This window comes from Eumetopias jubatus, unplaced genomic scaffold (assembly GCF_037043125.1).
Source record: "Eumetopias jubatus isolate StellerSeaLion01/CBP00866 unplaced genomic scaffold, mEumJub1_p1.0 scaffold_15, whole genome shotgun sequence".
Taxonomy (NCBI): Eukaryota; Metazoa; Chordata; class Mammalia; order Carnivora; family Otariidae; genus Eumetopias; species Eumetopias jubatus.
Window position 1 is genome coordinate 57,247,198 of NW_028274821.1, and position 14,614 is coordinate 57,261,811.

A 14,614-nucleotide genomic window follows, 5' to 3' on the forward strand; every position below is an offset into this window, starting at 1 on the left:
ACAGGCAGGTTCGGATGCGTGAGCTAGAAATGGCTACTGTCAGTTTGCTTCTTTCTCCCCAGCAGTCCCATTCTCTGTGCTTTTTTGCTTCTCATTCACTGTCCTTCCTCACTCCCTTGAATACTGGACCCCATAGCAGTGAGTGTACTCATGATAAGCTGTGTGTAAATAGAATTTTTTCAAATAAGTTTTATTCTAAAATTGCTGGAAGCACTCCCTATCAGTATTAATTCTGTTGAAACCTTCGACAAAGTAAAAAATCTTCTTTGAAACTGTTGATCATGACCTCATTGTTTAGCCAAATTTTTCATGAAATGTCTTTTGTAATGGAATGGGCTTTTCTACTGGAAGTAAGTCTTCTTTTTTCCTTTTTTTTTTTTTAAATTAAGATTTTACTTAGAGAGAGAGCAAGAGAAGGCATGAGTAGGGGAGGGACAGGGAGAGGGTAAACAGGATCCCCACTGAGCAGGGAGCCCGACTCGGGGGCTCGATCCCAGGACCCCGGGATCATGACCTGAGCCGAAGGCAGATGCTTAACCGACTGAGCCACCCAGGAGCCCCTGGAGTGAGTTTTCTAGATAAATAAAACTTCTTAAAGCTTCAGAGGTGGTTTTCTTTTAATCACTTTGGTGGGAATCTTTGAAAAATGTGTGCTAGGGGCGCCTGGGTGGCTCAGTCAGTTGGGCGGCTGCCTTCGGCTCGGGTCGTGGTCCCAGGGTCCTGGGATCGAGCCCCGCATCGGGCTCCCTGCTCGGTGGAGAGCCTGTTTCTCCCTCTCTCTCTGTCTGCCGCTCTGCCTACTTATGCTCTTTCTCTATCTCTGTTAAATAAATAAATAAAAATCTTTAAAAAAATGAAAAATGTGTGCTGTATCTTACTATCTCTTAACAAAGAGTACTGTATTTAAGTGTTTGTTGGTAATTCATACTGATTTTAGGGATCTATAGGAGCTCTGCCTTTCCCTGCAGTTGTAGATACACTCTAGCATGTCATTTCTACTCTGTAATCCAGTGTTTGCATTAACTGGAACATTCGCTCAAGAAATATTCATGAGGCTACTCATGAAATTTCTAGAAAACATATGGGGAACTTTTTCTTATCCAACCCAGCCAACTAATTTATCTAAAACATCTTTCTAGCCAGAATCGTCCATTTCTTAGACCTTTTTACTTCTGTTTTCAGCTCTAGTAGCTGCCCCTTTTTTCAGGGTCATTTTCACTAAGATAGAGTATTTTTATCATTTTGCTAGTTTCTGAGTACATAGCAACCTGTGAATGACATCAAAGACAAATTCAGATGTAGATGGTGGGCAGCCAAGCTCGCTCCCTCCCAAGTGACTGACTTACTCCTGCACAGCTGCCTGTCCACACTTGTTATTCAGGATCATGCCTCAGCAAGTTACATGTGTAGATCTTGGGGTCGTTCCTACATAATTACTACAGTAATACCCTGAATGCCAGAGGACTACTATATTCTACTTTGCTGCATTTCAGCAGTGTCAGGGCTGCTCTTAAGTGTGTTGAACTGTTTGCCTCTGGTACCAGATTGTTACGTATCTGTAACAATCACATTTTCTGCTTTTTATGGGTTTTTCTGTCCACCCGTGCCTGGAAGTTATTTTTCTTTGCTTTGTATACCTTTAGCCACCCCTCTTTCCACTCAGATTTTATAATTCCTAATCTACTTTAAATTAGGAGACCAGACCACAAAGATTGTTACAATTATATTTGCATGAAGTGTCAGTAAACCTGGTGCCCTGTTGTGAATAAAGCATATTAATACAGAGACTGAGCTAACCTAGTCCTAGAGGAGTAAAGTTGGTAAGTAAGTGGCTGCCAGAGAAGTACAGGATATTTAGGATATCCATGTTACATTTAGCTTTATACTATAGTTGAGTTGTTTCATTTATTCCTAAAGGAGTTACTGTTGTCTTTTTTTCCTTTTTCCATAGGAGCTTCCATGTACCAGTCTCAAAAGTGAAGGTATGACTGGGAACGGGCAAGAGGGAACATTCTGGGGTAAAAGTAATTGTTCTCTATCTTGATAGGGGCTTGGGTTATGTATTTGTCATAATTCAGTAAAGGTAATTCAGTTAAGATTTGTGTATTTCATTGTACGGAACTTCTTCTACCTGAAAAGAAAAGTAAAAATCATAAATTGAATTCTAGTTAATGAAATGCTAAAGTTAGGATAAGTGTACCCATATCTGCAGCTTACTTTGAAATGCATCAAATTGGTGGTAGAATAGGTGGATATGTGAAAAAGTAATGGTAGAATCTCAGTAATGGTCATATGGATATTCAATGTAAAGTTGTTTCAACTTCTTTATATGTTTGAAAATTTTCATAATAAAATGGTGGTAGTGGGGGTGAAGGTGAATAATACCTAATGCAGCAAACTTTTTACACACTGACTCTGATGCTTGATCCCCATAAGGCTTGCTATGACTGTTGCATACCTGGAACAGGTACTCAGCCAGCAGCCTTCTTAAACTTGAGGACTATGGTGTTCTTTCTTCCTTTGTCCTTGATCCTGACATTCCATGCTATTATGATTCTGTCCTTTGCTAACCATCTCACAGTCTTTTGTTTAACCTTAAAACCTTTTTGGAAAAGTGATAAAAGTTAAATAGAAGTTAAATGTGTACAAAATTAAAGCTCTTATTCTGGTCAGGAAGAAAACTGTATTGGGTTAGGATGCTTTTGTTTGCAGGTATCGAAAACCCAGGGAAAAGTAACATCAGCAATAAGGGAGTTTACTGTCTCACATAATAGGAAGTGTGGAGGCAGAACAAGTCCAGGCTTGGTTAATTCCAGCCTCACTGATTCCAGGACACCAGGTCAGCTTCTCTGATTTTTTTTGGTTTTTCCCTCATGGGTTTAAGTTAGCTACAGCAAGTCCACACATCTTACCCAACATCATCTAAAGGAAAGAGATTCTTAAGCTTCCCTTCTTTCATCCCCCCCCCTCCCCGCACCAGAGAGCAAGTGGGGTGGGGGAAGGGCAAAGGGAGAGAGAATCTTAAGCCAGCCCCCCACTGAGCGCAGAGCCCGACTTCGGGCTTGATCTCACAACCCTGAGATCACGGCTGGAGCCGAAATCGAGAGTCTGATGCTTAACTAACTGAGCCACCCAGATGCTCCAAGCTTCCCTTCCTTCTTAAAGAGCAAGGAAATAAATCAGTTCTGAGAGGTTCTCAATACACTTTGTATCACATGCTCCTGCCTAAACCGGACATTAACAAGGGGAATGAAATGAACAGGCTAGATGAATTATTATTCTGCATTCATACTTCCAACTGAGTAGCACATAGGCACCCAATTTCTGAACAAAATTAAGGCTCTGTTAGCCTTAAGAAGGTGGGGAGTGGCTGTTTGGGAGGTAACTGGAAATATCCGCCTTAAGCCCACAGTCAAAATTTTGGTTATTGAAAAACATAATTTGAAAAAATTACATTAATACACTTATAAAGGAAAAAAATAACAGTGTAAAGTAAAAAGTGAAATATACCCTAACCTGATTTTTCCCCTTCTAGTTCCACTTCCCTGATGAAACTGTTATTAGTTTGTTGGGTATGGGTCTTAGATCTTCTTATGTATTCATATAGGTGTATACACATGCCCATTAGTTTTGTTTTTTCTTCTAAACTTAGGTTTATACTAAACATGCTGTTTGCAGCTTGGGTCTTTTTTTTTTTTCTTCAGTAACATATCAAAGACATTTTTCCATGTCAGTGCATATAGCTCTCCCTCTTACAGAGTATTCTGTATGTGGGTATGCCACAGTATAGTGCGCCATTGCCCTTTGGGTGGTCATTCAGGTTGTCTCCAGTTTTTCCCCATTACGAATAATGCAGTAGTCATCTTGTCTGACATTTTAAAACTTTATGATGAAATATTTCAACCATAAGTGAGAGTAGAAAGATTAGTATAATAAACCCCTAAGCACCCATCATCCGTTATCAACATTTTGCCTCTCTTGTTTCATCTATCCCTCCCTTCCCTACTTTTTATTTTCACTAGAGTACTTTTAAAACAAATCTCAAGCATTATTTCACCCACCTAGCACCTAGCACCTAGCCCACTTTTAAAAATTGAGATAAAATTCACATAACCTAGAATGGGCCATTTTAAAGTATACAATTCAACGGCATGTAGTAAATTCACAGTGTTGTGCAGCCATCACCTCTGTCTAGTTCCAAAACATTTTCATCACCCCAAGAGGAAACCCTGTATTCATCAAATTTTCATTCCCCACTCACTCCTCCCTTAAACTCCTGGGAACCACTAATCTGCTTTCTGTCTCTACGGATTTACCTTTTCTGAGTATTTCATATAAATGGAATCATATAGTATGTAACCTTTTATGCCTGGCTTCTTTCACTTAGCATGTTTTCAAGATTCATCCATGTTGTAGTACATATCAGTACTTCGTTCCTCTTTATGGCTGAATAATATTTCATTGTATGGATATATTGGAATTTATCCATTCATCTGTTAACAGACATTTGGATTGTTTCAATCTTTTGGCTATTATGATTAGTGCTACTGTGAACATTTGTACACAAGTTTTTGTTAAAATATGTGTTTAAAATTTTTTTGGATAGGGGTGCCTGGGTGGCTCAGCCATTAAGCATCTGCCTTCAGCTCTGAGATCGAGGCCCGCATCGGGCTCCCTGCTCCTCGGGAAGCCTGCTTCTCACTCTTCCACTCCCCCTGCTTGTGTTCCCTCTCTTGCTGTGTCTCTCTCTGTCGGATAAATAAATAAAATCTTAAAATAAAATAAATTTTTTTTGGATATATACCTACAAGTGGAATTGCTGGATCATGTGGTAATTCTGTGTGTAATTTTTTGAAGAACTGCCACAGCTGTTTTCTGTAGCAGCTACATCATTTTACATTCCCATCAACAATGTATGAGGATTCCAGTTTTTCCACATTCTCTCCAACACTTATTTTTTGTTTGGTGTTGGTTTTGGTTTTGGTTTTTATGTGTTTTTTTTATTATAGCTATCTAAATATATATGAAGTCATATGTCATTATGGTTTTGATTTGCATTTCCTTAGTGACGATGAATATTTTTTAATGTACTTTGCCGTTTGTAATCTTCTTTGGAAAAGAGTCTTTTTAAGTCCTTTGCCAATCTTTTAATTGGGTGGTTTCTCTTCTTGTTGTTGAGTTGTAAGAATTCTTTATGTATTTTGGGTCCTAGACCCTTATAGATAGATGATTTGCAAATATTTTCACCCACTATTTAGGCTGTCTTTTCACTTTCTTAATGGTGTCCTTGGTGCACAAAATCTTTTAATTTAGATCAAGCCCAATTTCTGTTCTTTCTTTTGTTGATTGTGCTTTTGGTGTCCTAGCCACTTTTTTTTTTAGCCACTTTTAAAACTATATATGTATAGGAATGATTTCTTTTCTTTTCTTTTCTTTTCTTTTTTAAAGATTTTATTTATCTTTAAAAGAGAGAGAGACAGCGAGAGAGGGAACACAAGCAGGGGGAGTGGGAAAGGGAGAAAGTAGCAGGCTTCCTGCCAAGCAGGGAGCCCAATGCGGGGCTCGATCCCAGGACCCTGAGATCATGACCTGAGCCGAAGGCAGTCGCTTAACCAACTGAGCCACCCAGGCACCCCAGGAATGATTTTGTAAGATAGAATTACCACTGAAATTTTTGATAGATACATATGTACATCAAAAATTTATACTCCTATCCACTGAGTATGCCTTGTTCTCTCTACACCTTCACCCATACCAAATATTAATCAGTCTCCCATTGTCTTTTTTTGACAATCTGACAAATGAAAAATATCTTTTTATATTTATTTTCACCATAACTAACTTATTTATCTTACTACATTTGTATTTCTTCAGCTTGTAGTCACTCAAATATTTGTTGAATGAATGTTCATATCCTTTGCCCTTTTTTTTTTCTTTTTAATTGGCCACAGCAGATGCTACATTTATGTGTGATAAGCGGTGTAACAAGAAACGGTTGTGTGGACGGCATAAATGTAATGAGATATGCTGTGTGGTAAGTGGACCTATCATTAGGTACAGTCAGATTGCATTCATCCAGGGGCTGGGCATCTAGAAGCCTCAGCCATCTGGAATGTAGCCCAGATTTAGAAATCACTGGGAGGGACCCCTGACCAGCAGTGAGAGAGCTGCCCAGAGAGACAGGCCTTTTTAGGCCCTAGCCAGGTCAGCCTGTGGCAATATGGGGGAAGAGAAAGAAGAAAGAAGCCTCAGGCTCCAGAGCCCAAGATCACCAGATAAGCATATAGTCCTCTGCAGGAGATTATGTGCTGTCCTGACACACAGACTGGGCTGGTCTTAGCACTTCAGGCTTTGGGTTTCACATACAATGTGGATCAGGTCAGTAGGCAAAATGAGTAGGGCATTTTTGAAAGGAGCAATTTTCAGTTATCTCAAATAATTCACTTATATGGAACTAAATAAAGGAAGCACTCCCTGGCAGTACTGTGTTACCATGTTGTGCATGTGTGTCTTGTGTATAAACAAGATAACACAGTGCCAATACCAAAGTAGTGCATGTATACACACACCTATATATGTATATTACACATAATTGTTATTTCTAAAGTTTACATATTGATAAGATAAAGAGTGATAAAATTGGACAACATACCAAGACTTATAAATCAGTATTCGAAAGCTTAAAGACTTCCTCTTATTATTGAAAATTTCAAACATATACAAAAGCAGAGAGATTAGTATGAGTCTTAAATACCCAACACCCAACTTCAGTAGTGATCAGTTCATGACTAATCTTATTTCATCCACGTCCACACCTACTCTAATTATTTTGAAGCTAATTCCAGACATCATTTCATCCATAAATGTGAAGAGCTTCTCTTTTATTACTTTTCTTGTTGTTTGTGGAAAATATAAATGGAGATAATTTTACAAACACATATGAATCTCTTCGTAGGATAAGGAGCACAAGTGTCCTTTGATTTGTGGGAGGAAACTCCGTTGTGGCCTTCATAGATGTGAAGAACCTTGTCATCGTGGGAACTGCCAGTCCTGCTGGCAAGCCAGTGAGTGTCTTCACTGTATGCTTTATTTTAAGAGTTTTCTAGAAGTTCAGGCATAATATATTTTGAGGGATTGATTTACTTAATTTGGTATGGGTGACTGAACTAAGCCTAAGTATTTCAGATATGTTGAGATGTTAAAAAAAAGTTATTCTAGTGCTGTATTTTCTTCCCAGAATGTATAAAACCTGGGATGTAAGTAAGAATGCCAAGGTAAGATCTGGTTCATTACTGGATTACTCTTAAATATCATTAACAGATTCTGCCCTCAACGGTCTTCTTTCTCTATATTATTAGCAGCTGTTTGGAAACTTGGTTTTAGGATGCATTTACATTCTTAAAAATTATCAAGGACCCGCAAAGGCTCTTTTTATGTGATTTATATCTGTTTACCATAGTAGAAATTAAAACTGAGAAATTTTTTTAAAGATTTTATTCATACTGCTTCTCCCTCTCCTTCTGCCCCTCTCCCACTTGATGTCCCTTCCCCACTCTCTCTCTCCCTCTCAAATAAATAAAATCTTTTAAGAAGGTAATATACTCATTGCATATTAGTATAAATGACTTCTTTTTTAGGATTTTGTTTATTTGAGGGGCACCTGGGTGGCTCAGTTGTTAAGCGTCTGCCTTCAGCTCAGGTTATGATCCCAGGGTCCTATGATCAAGCTCCTCATCGGGCTCCCTGCTCAGCCCTTTTTTTTTTTTTTTAAGATCTTACTTATTTATTTGACAGAGGGAGACACAGCAAGAGAGGGAACACAAGCAGGGGGAGTGAGTGGGGGAGAAGCAGGCTTCCCGTGGAGCAGGGAGCCCAATGCGGGGCTCGATCCCAGGACCCTGGGAGCATGACCTGAGCCAAAGGCAGATGCTTAACGAGTGAGCCACCCAGGCGCCCCCCGAAGGCAGATGCTTAATGACTGAGCCACCTAGGCGCCCCAAATAAATAAATAAAATCTTTAAAAAAAAAAAAAGGAATTTATTTGAGAGAGAGAGAGCATGAGTCGTGGGGGAGGGGCAGAGGGAGACGCAGACTCCCCACTGAGTAGGGACCCCAACGTGGGGCTCAGTCCCAGGACCCTGGGATCATGAGCTGAAGGCAGATGCTTAACCAACTGAGACACCCAGGTGCCCTTAAATGACATATTTTTAAAACTATTTTTTTTAACTAGAAGAGTACATAGGTTCTCATCTGCTTCCAAATTAATCTGTTGCAGTATAGAGTTGAAGGAAATGAAAAAAATCTGGCCTATTTGGATATATAGTTGAAAAAGAGAGTATAATCATGGTGGATATTCTTTTTTTGAAATTATACCAAAATCAGCCTCATTTCAGAAGAGACTTGAGTCCGGGGTTTTGTTTTTGTTCTCTGTCACATTAAAATTCATTGGTTTTTCTTGTATTTTGAATGGATCTTTTACCCATGCATGATTTTATAGCATCGCACATTGATCATTTGGAAATGAATTATTCACTGTGTTATGCAGATTTTTGAAATGGTGAAAAATTTTGTTATAATATTAAAAATTTACATTCATTAATATAACTACCAATCTCATCAGAAAAGTCTTGGGAAAAGTATTAGGAAGTTGTCAAGCTCATAGTGGTAAATACATATTTTCCAAAATTCTGTTTTTACTTGAAGACTTGAAAGTTGGTTTTCCTGAATTGATAGGCTCACTTTGGTAGTTTTTGATAAAATGTATGCCAGATACCCAAGTCTAAATAATCATAGCTTGTCAGTCATTCTTTCAAGTAAAAATGGTATTCTAGCTCACAACTCCCAACAAGTGCAGTTCTTTAAAACAACCAGATTATATTTTAGTGTGCAGCGAAAGTGCTTTATGCAGATTTCCCACTTTGTTTCACAGATTATGAAAAAGACATGTATTTAAGAACTAAATTGTTTTTTTCTTTACTGCTTCGTCAAGGACTTTCTTAAGTGAAACTAGCATTTTTTATTTATTCTAAGTGCTTGGCAGTAAGAAATACCATGATTACATTTTGGTACTACTGCCTTGATCTGTGCTAAAGCCCTGGCAGTTTTACTAACCATTGCTTTTGCACCATCAGTGTAAATGTCAACATAGTGAAAACAGAAATAATATCTTAGTCTTATGAAAATAATTTTGGCCTTATGGACTCCCTGAAAGGATCTCAGGGACCCTTAGGCATCAACAGAGCACACTTTGAGAACTGCTGCATTAAAAGATTGGCTTAGATCAAGATTTCCCAAAATGTCTTTTGCTAGAATGCTAGGCCTACTTCATTTCAAAAAAAGAGTTGAGTCCATGCTTTGATATAAATCACACACATGGGGGGGCACCTGGGTGGCTCAGTTGGTTAAGCGTCTACCTTCGGCTCAGGTCATGATCTCAGGGTCCTGGGATCAAGCCCCATTTCGGACTCCTTGCTCAGTGGAGAATCTGCTTGCTTCTCCCTCTCCCTCTGCTCCTCCCCCCTGCTCATTCTCTCTCTCAAATAAATAATCTTTTAAAAATAAATAAATAAATCACATACATGGATTCCATGAAAACAACTTACATAGCCCCTTTCCCTTTACCTAGCTATTTCTCATAAACTTTTTGAATGGATAGGCCAGAGTTTGATATCCCCACCTCACCAATAGAAAGCTGAGAAGGGTTAAGTTACCAGCCCATAATCACTTAACAAGTAAGTAGTAGGTCCAGGACTCAAAGCCTGAGTCTCCTGACTATATTTATAGGGCTCTTTCTGCCACATTGTGTAGCCTCTGAAGGGTTTGGTGGAAAGAGTACTGACTGGAAAGGAGCAGTGGGTGGAAGAATCTTGAGAGCCCTGGGCTTCCTGATTCTTAGTGACTTGGTTGAGATCAACAGCCAAAGTCCTGGCCTCTACCAAGACTCAGAGTTGGAGAACTGTTTCCCCTTGGGATTTAGGAGTTAGGAGAGCCCTTGAGGTGGGCTGCTAGTTGGAGCTGTCCAGTGTGAGTCATCATTTTGATTTAGCTTGGGAACTGTGCGTAATGAACTTGGATACAGCTCTGTGTTTCGTTTCAACTTCATATTTCTAGCGTGATAGGTGTTGATTATACCTGTAAGAATTTGGGGGGGGGGGGCCTGGGTGGCTCAGTCAGTTAAGCCTCTGCCTTCAGCTCAGGTCATGATCTTGTGGTCCTGGGATCAAACCCCACGTCAGCCTCCCTGCTTAGCAGGGAGCCTGCTTCTTCCTCTCCCTCTGCTCCTCCCCACTGCTCGTGCACACGCACTCTCTCACTCTCTCTCAAATAAATAAAATCTTGGGCGCCTGGGTGGCTCAGTTGGTTAAGCGACTGCCTTCGGCTCAGGTCGTGATCCTGGAGTCCCTGGATCGAGTCCCACATCGGGCTCCCTGCTTGGCAGGGAGTCTGCTTCTCCCTCTGACCCTCCCCCCCTCTCATGTGCTTTCTGTCTCTCTCATTCTCTCTCTCTCAAATAAATAAAATCTTTAAAAAATAAATAAATAAATAATAAATAAAATCTTTAAAAAAAGAATTTTTTTGAATGTTTTCAGTGGCTCTCTGAGGTTTATATTCAAATGTATTTTTTAGTATGTTTGTTAATTATCTGTGGCTTTCATAATCTGTCCTTTTTCCTAACCAGAGGAGTTTGGAAAAAAAGCTGTATCTTTAGTGGAAGTCTCCTCTTCTCTCTAAAGAGATGGTCTATAGATCTGTTGTCTATAAAATACGTGTAAAAGTGTCCTGGGTTGTTCATGGACTTAGAGTTTGTTGCAGGTAACATACTTGTCTGCTCCTTTGCCACCAGCTCAACTTTAATAAAATAAAAACCTTTTGTGAAAAAAGCAGTCCCCTAAAAAAAAAAAAAAATGCAAGCCAAAAAAAAGTGTGTGTGGTATCTGTGTAAGTATGTGTGTGCACATTCAAAACCCAGAAAGATTGTTTTATTTCACCTGCCTCTCCATCAGGTTTTGATGAACTAACCTGCCACTGTGGTGCGTCAGTGATCTACCCGCCAGTTCCCTGTGGTACAAGACCCCCTGAATGTACCCAGACCTGCGCCAGAGTCCATGAATGTGACCATCCAGGTGGGTCCCACCTCCTTCCTCCACACCTCACAGCCTGCTTACACCGTGTCATTTTGGATGTTGCATGATGGTCTTCACTGTTCTGAGGTCGTGTTGTGATGGCCACCCCTTGTTCCCTGTTCTCAGGGGCTGCTTCTGTGAAGGTGGGTCTGTGATCTGGGCCACAGCTGGGAATCACAGTGCCCTCCATCTCTGTACTCTGTGGATGTCACACACACCTGAAAGGCTGGGAGAACCTCCAGCTGGTCTTATCTTTCAGGGACTTTTCTTCTTTTCTTGTTGCCTCCAGTTTGGATGTATATTTCAAGGTTGAGCATCTCTTTGCAAAATTGAAAGTCACTTGTTTTGTGGTTGCTGTTGTTATGGAAATAATGTATGTTTATTGTATAAAAAGAGAGATAAAATCAGTAAAGTCAAAAGATTGGAATTAAATCATCTATTATGCCACCTTGTAGGAATTACACATTAGTATGTATTTTTCAGGGCTTTTTTCCTATGGGCAAAAATATATATTTGTGTTTTTTTCCTTCACGTAAAATAAAAGTGGGATCCTACTGATTTTATTTTAATTATTTTCTCCTCTTACTATTGTATTTTGAATCTCCTTATCAATGAATATTTTTCTACAATATAGATTTTTTTAAATGTTTATTTATTTGAGAGAGAGCGCACAAGTAGGAAGGGCAGAGGGAGAGGGAGAGAGAATCTCAAGCAGACTCCCTGCTAAGTGCAGAGCCCGATGCGGAGTTCAGTCTCACAACCCTGAGAGCATGACCTGAGCTGAAACCAAGAGTTGATGCTCAACCAAATGTGCCCAGGTGCCCCTCTCCAGTATAGATTTTTAATAGTTAGTGGATGTGCTGTTACATGGATGAGCCATAACTTAGTCTCATGTTGCTGGACAATTAAGTTGTTTCCAATTCTTCTCTCATAAACTACTGTAGACACCAGACCAGTAGCTACTTAACATCACCTATTTTCTGTTAATTGGCTTTCCTCTGGGACCATATTGGGCTCATCATTTCATTTTACCAAGTCCCAGAGGCAAACCTGAAATAACTCAGGTCACCAGATTTGGCACTTAGATTTAATCTGGCTATATGAATCAGACTGACAAGTAGACAACCAGTTCTCAAATTTTTAAGTTAATAGAGTAAAACAGAATTAAGTAAATTCCTAATGAAGTAAAAGGTCCCTCCTTTCCTGGGGACCTTAGGATGGCCCTTCCAGCTTAGTCTGCAAGCCCCTACTTCAGTGTTCACACCAGCATGAAGTAAGTGTCCAAGCCAATACTCACCCACTTCCTCCTTTATACTCACTTGCAGATGATACAGATGAATGGCCCCTTCTGTCGATCTCTATCCCACCCACATCAAAGCCTCACCAAGATTGAGAATGTCCACAGTGAGAAACTGTCTTAGAGATGAAAATGGAATCAAGACCAGCTGGTCTTAAATTCTGCTGAGTCCTGGGCCCCTTTAAGAATCTGACATATATTCTCGTCCCTGTAACCAGAAAAACTCACCTTTGCTCAGTCCATAGTGAGAACTTAACCATTTATGAGGTGTTTTAGCATGCTTTTGTTCAGCATTCATTTAACTTGTCTTGAGTGTTAGTTGTATATCCAGCATGGTATCAGACACAGAGGTTCAGAGGAAGAAAAAAGTAGCCCATGACCTAGAGATTCGTGTGTTCTTCCCAAGAGGGAGAGGGTAGTTATGTGCACATGACACAGCCATTACATGAAAATGGGCCAGATAATGTGGTAGCAAACCATCTGCAAAAGACCTCAGACATCAGGAAGTGTAAGAGAGCTGAAGGTCGGGTATGGTCAGCCAAGGAAGGCTTTGTTGTAGGAGATGAGTTCGGATATACTGTCTCTTACAGGCAGCAAGGCAATTGAATCACGGGAGCATGTCAGATGGAATGAGTAGCAAAGATAGCTAAGCAAAAATGAGCAGTTGCCGTGTAAGGTAGGGCCAAAAGAATGATTGAGTAGAATGGACAGACCAGGGGCTGTGCCATAGGAAATGAGTGGAAAAACTGCCTCCCTCTCTGCTTCTCTGTGCATGTGTCTGTCCTGCCTCAGTGGGGTTTCTTTTTCTCACTCATGCTCATCCTTCAACACTTTAATGTAAAGTCACCTACTTTTTACTTTCCTATTTTCCATTTTAAAAAGTACTCCCAGGGTCACCTGGATAAGGTTTAGTCGATTAAGTGTTTGCCTTCGGCTCAGGTCATGATCCCAGGGTCCTGGGATTGAGCCCCACATGAGGCTCCCTGCTAGCAGGGAGCCTGCTGCTTCTTCCGCCCCTCCCCCTCTGCTCTCATGCTGTCTCTGTCTCTCAACTAAATAAATAAAATCTTTAAAAAAATAAAAAGAACTCCCAGCTTCTAAACTTAAAAGTTCCAGGGCGCCTGGGTGGCTCAGTTGGTTAAGCGACTGCCTTCGGCTCAGGTCATGATCCTGGAGTCCCGGGATCGAGTCCCACATTGGGCTCCCTGCTCAGCAGGGAGTCTGCTTCTCCCTCTGACCCTCTCCCCTCTCATGCTCTCTCTCTATCTCATTCTCTCTCTCAAATAAATAAATAAGATCTTAAAAAAATATTTTTTTAAACTTAAAAGTTCCATGTTAGGTGGCGCCTGGGTGGCTCAGTCATTGGGCATCTGCCTTCAGCTCGGGTCATGATCCCAGGGTCCTGGGATCATGCCCTGCATCGGGCTCCCTGCTCAGCGGGGAGCCTGCTTCTCCCTCTCCCACTCCCCCTGCTTGTGTTCTCTCTCTCGCTGTGTCTCTCTCTCTGTCAAATAAATAAACAAAATCTTAAAAAAAAAAAGTTCCATGTTATATACCATTATAACATTATGTGTAATAGTTTATGTGGCTTTATTATTTTTTTTAAAGATTTATTTATTTATTTGAGAGAGAGAGCACGAGCAGGGGGAGGAGCAGACTCCTCACTGAGCAGGGAGCCTGACGTAGGGCTTGATCTCATGACTCTGAGATCATGACCTGAGCCAAGGTCAGATGCTTAACCGACTGAGCCACCCAGGCACCCCAGTTTATGTGGCTTTATTTAAACGTTATTCTTAAACATAATTCCTAATTTCCTCTCTCTTTTAACAGTGTATCATTCTTGTCATAGTGAAGAGAAGTGTCCCCCCTGTACTTTCCTAACTCAGAAATGGTGCATGGGAAAACACGAGGTAAGTTTTCTCTCTCTCGTGTTTATTGTTCCAGCTAGAGATTTATGATTGAATTACTTTTAGAATTGTTAGTCTCTTTGTTTCTGAAAGTAAAAATATACTCCAAGAAGCAGAGGTTTGCTGTTGCCACTTTTTTCTTTCTTTCTCTTTTTAAGTAAGATATAATTTGCATAAAATAAAATTTACCCACCACCACGCTGTGGCTAAATACTGGTAGAAGAAATAGAAGAATCCAGGGCACGTGGGTGGCTCAGTCGGTTGAGCATCTGACTCTTGATTTCAAT

General features: G+C 40.3%; 1 protein-coding gene across 3 annotated transcripts in view; it reads left to right on the forward strand.

Annotated features, from left to right (window-relative positions):
* The window catches only part of NFX1 (nuclear transcription factor, X-box binding 1), a 72,432-nt gene that overhangs the window by 39,996 nt on the left and 17,822 nt on the right, over positions 1-14,614 (forward strand). For 2 of the 3 annotated variants that reach the window (XM_028115159.2, XM_088019203.1), the window contains exons 11-15: positions 1,952-1,982; positions 5,952-6,034; positions 6,956-7,064; positions 11,004-11,123; positions 14,251-14,330. In XM_028115159.2, the coding sequence (XP_027970960.1) occupies positions 1,952-1,982; positions 5,952-6,034; positions 6,956-7,064; positions 11,004-11,123; positions 14,251-14,330 (423 nt within the window). The remainder of the gene's footprint in view (positions 1-1,951; positions 1,983-5,951; positions 6,035-6,955; positions 7,065-11,003; positions 11,124-14,250; positions 14,331-14,614) is intronic. The other variant, XM_028115160.2, reaches the window with a different exon arrangement.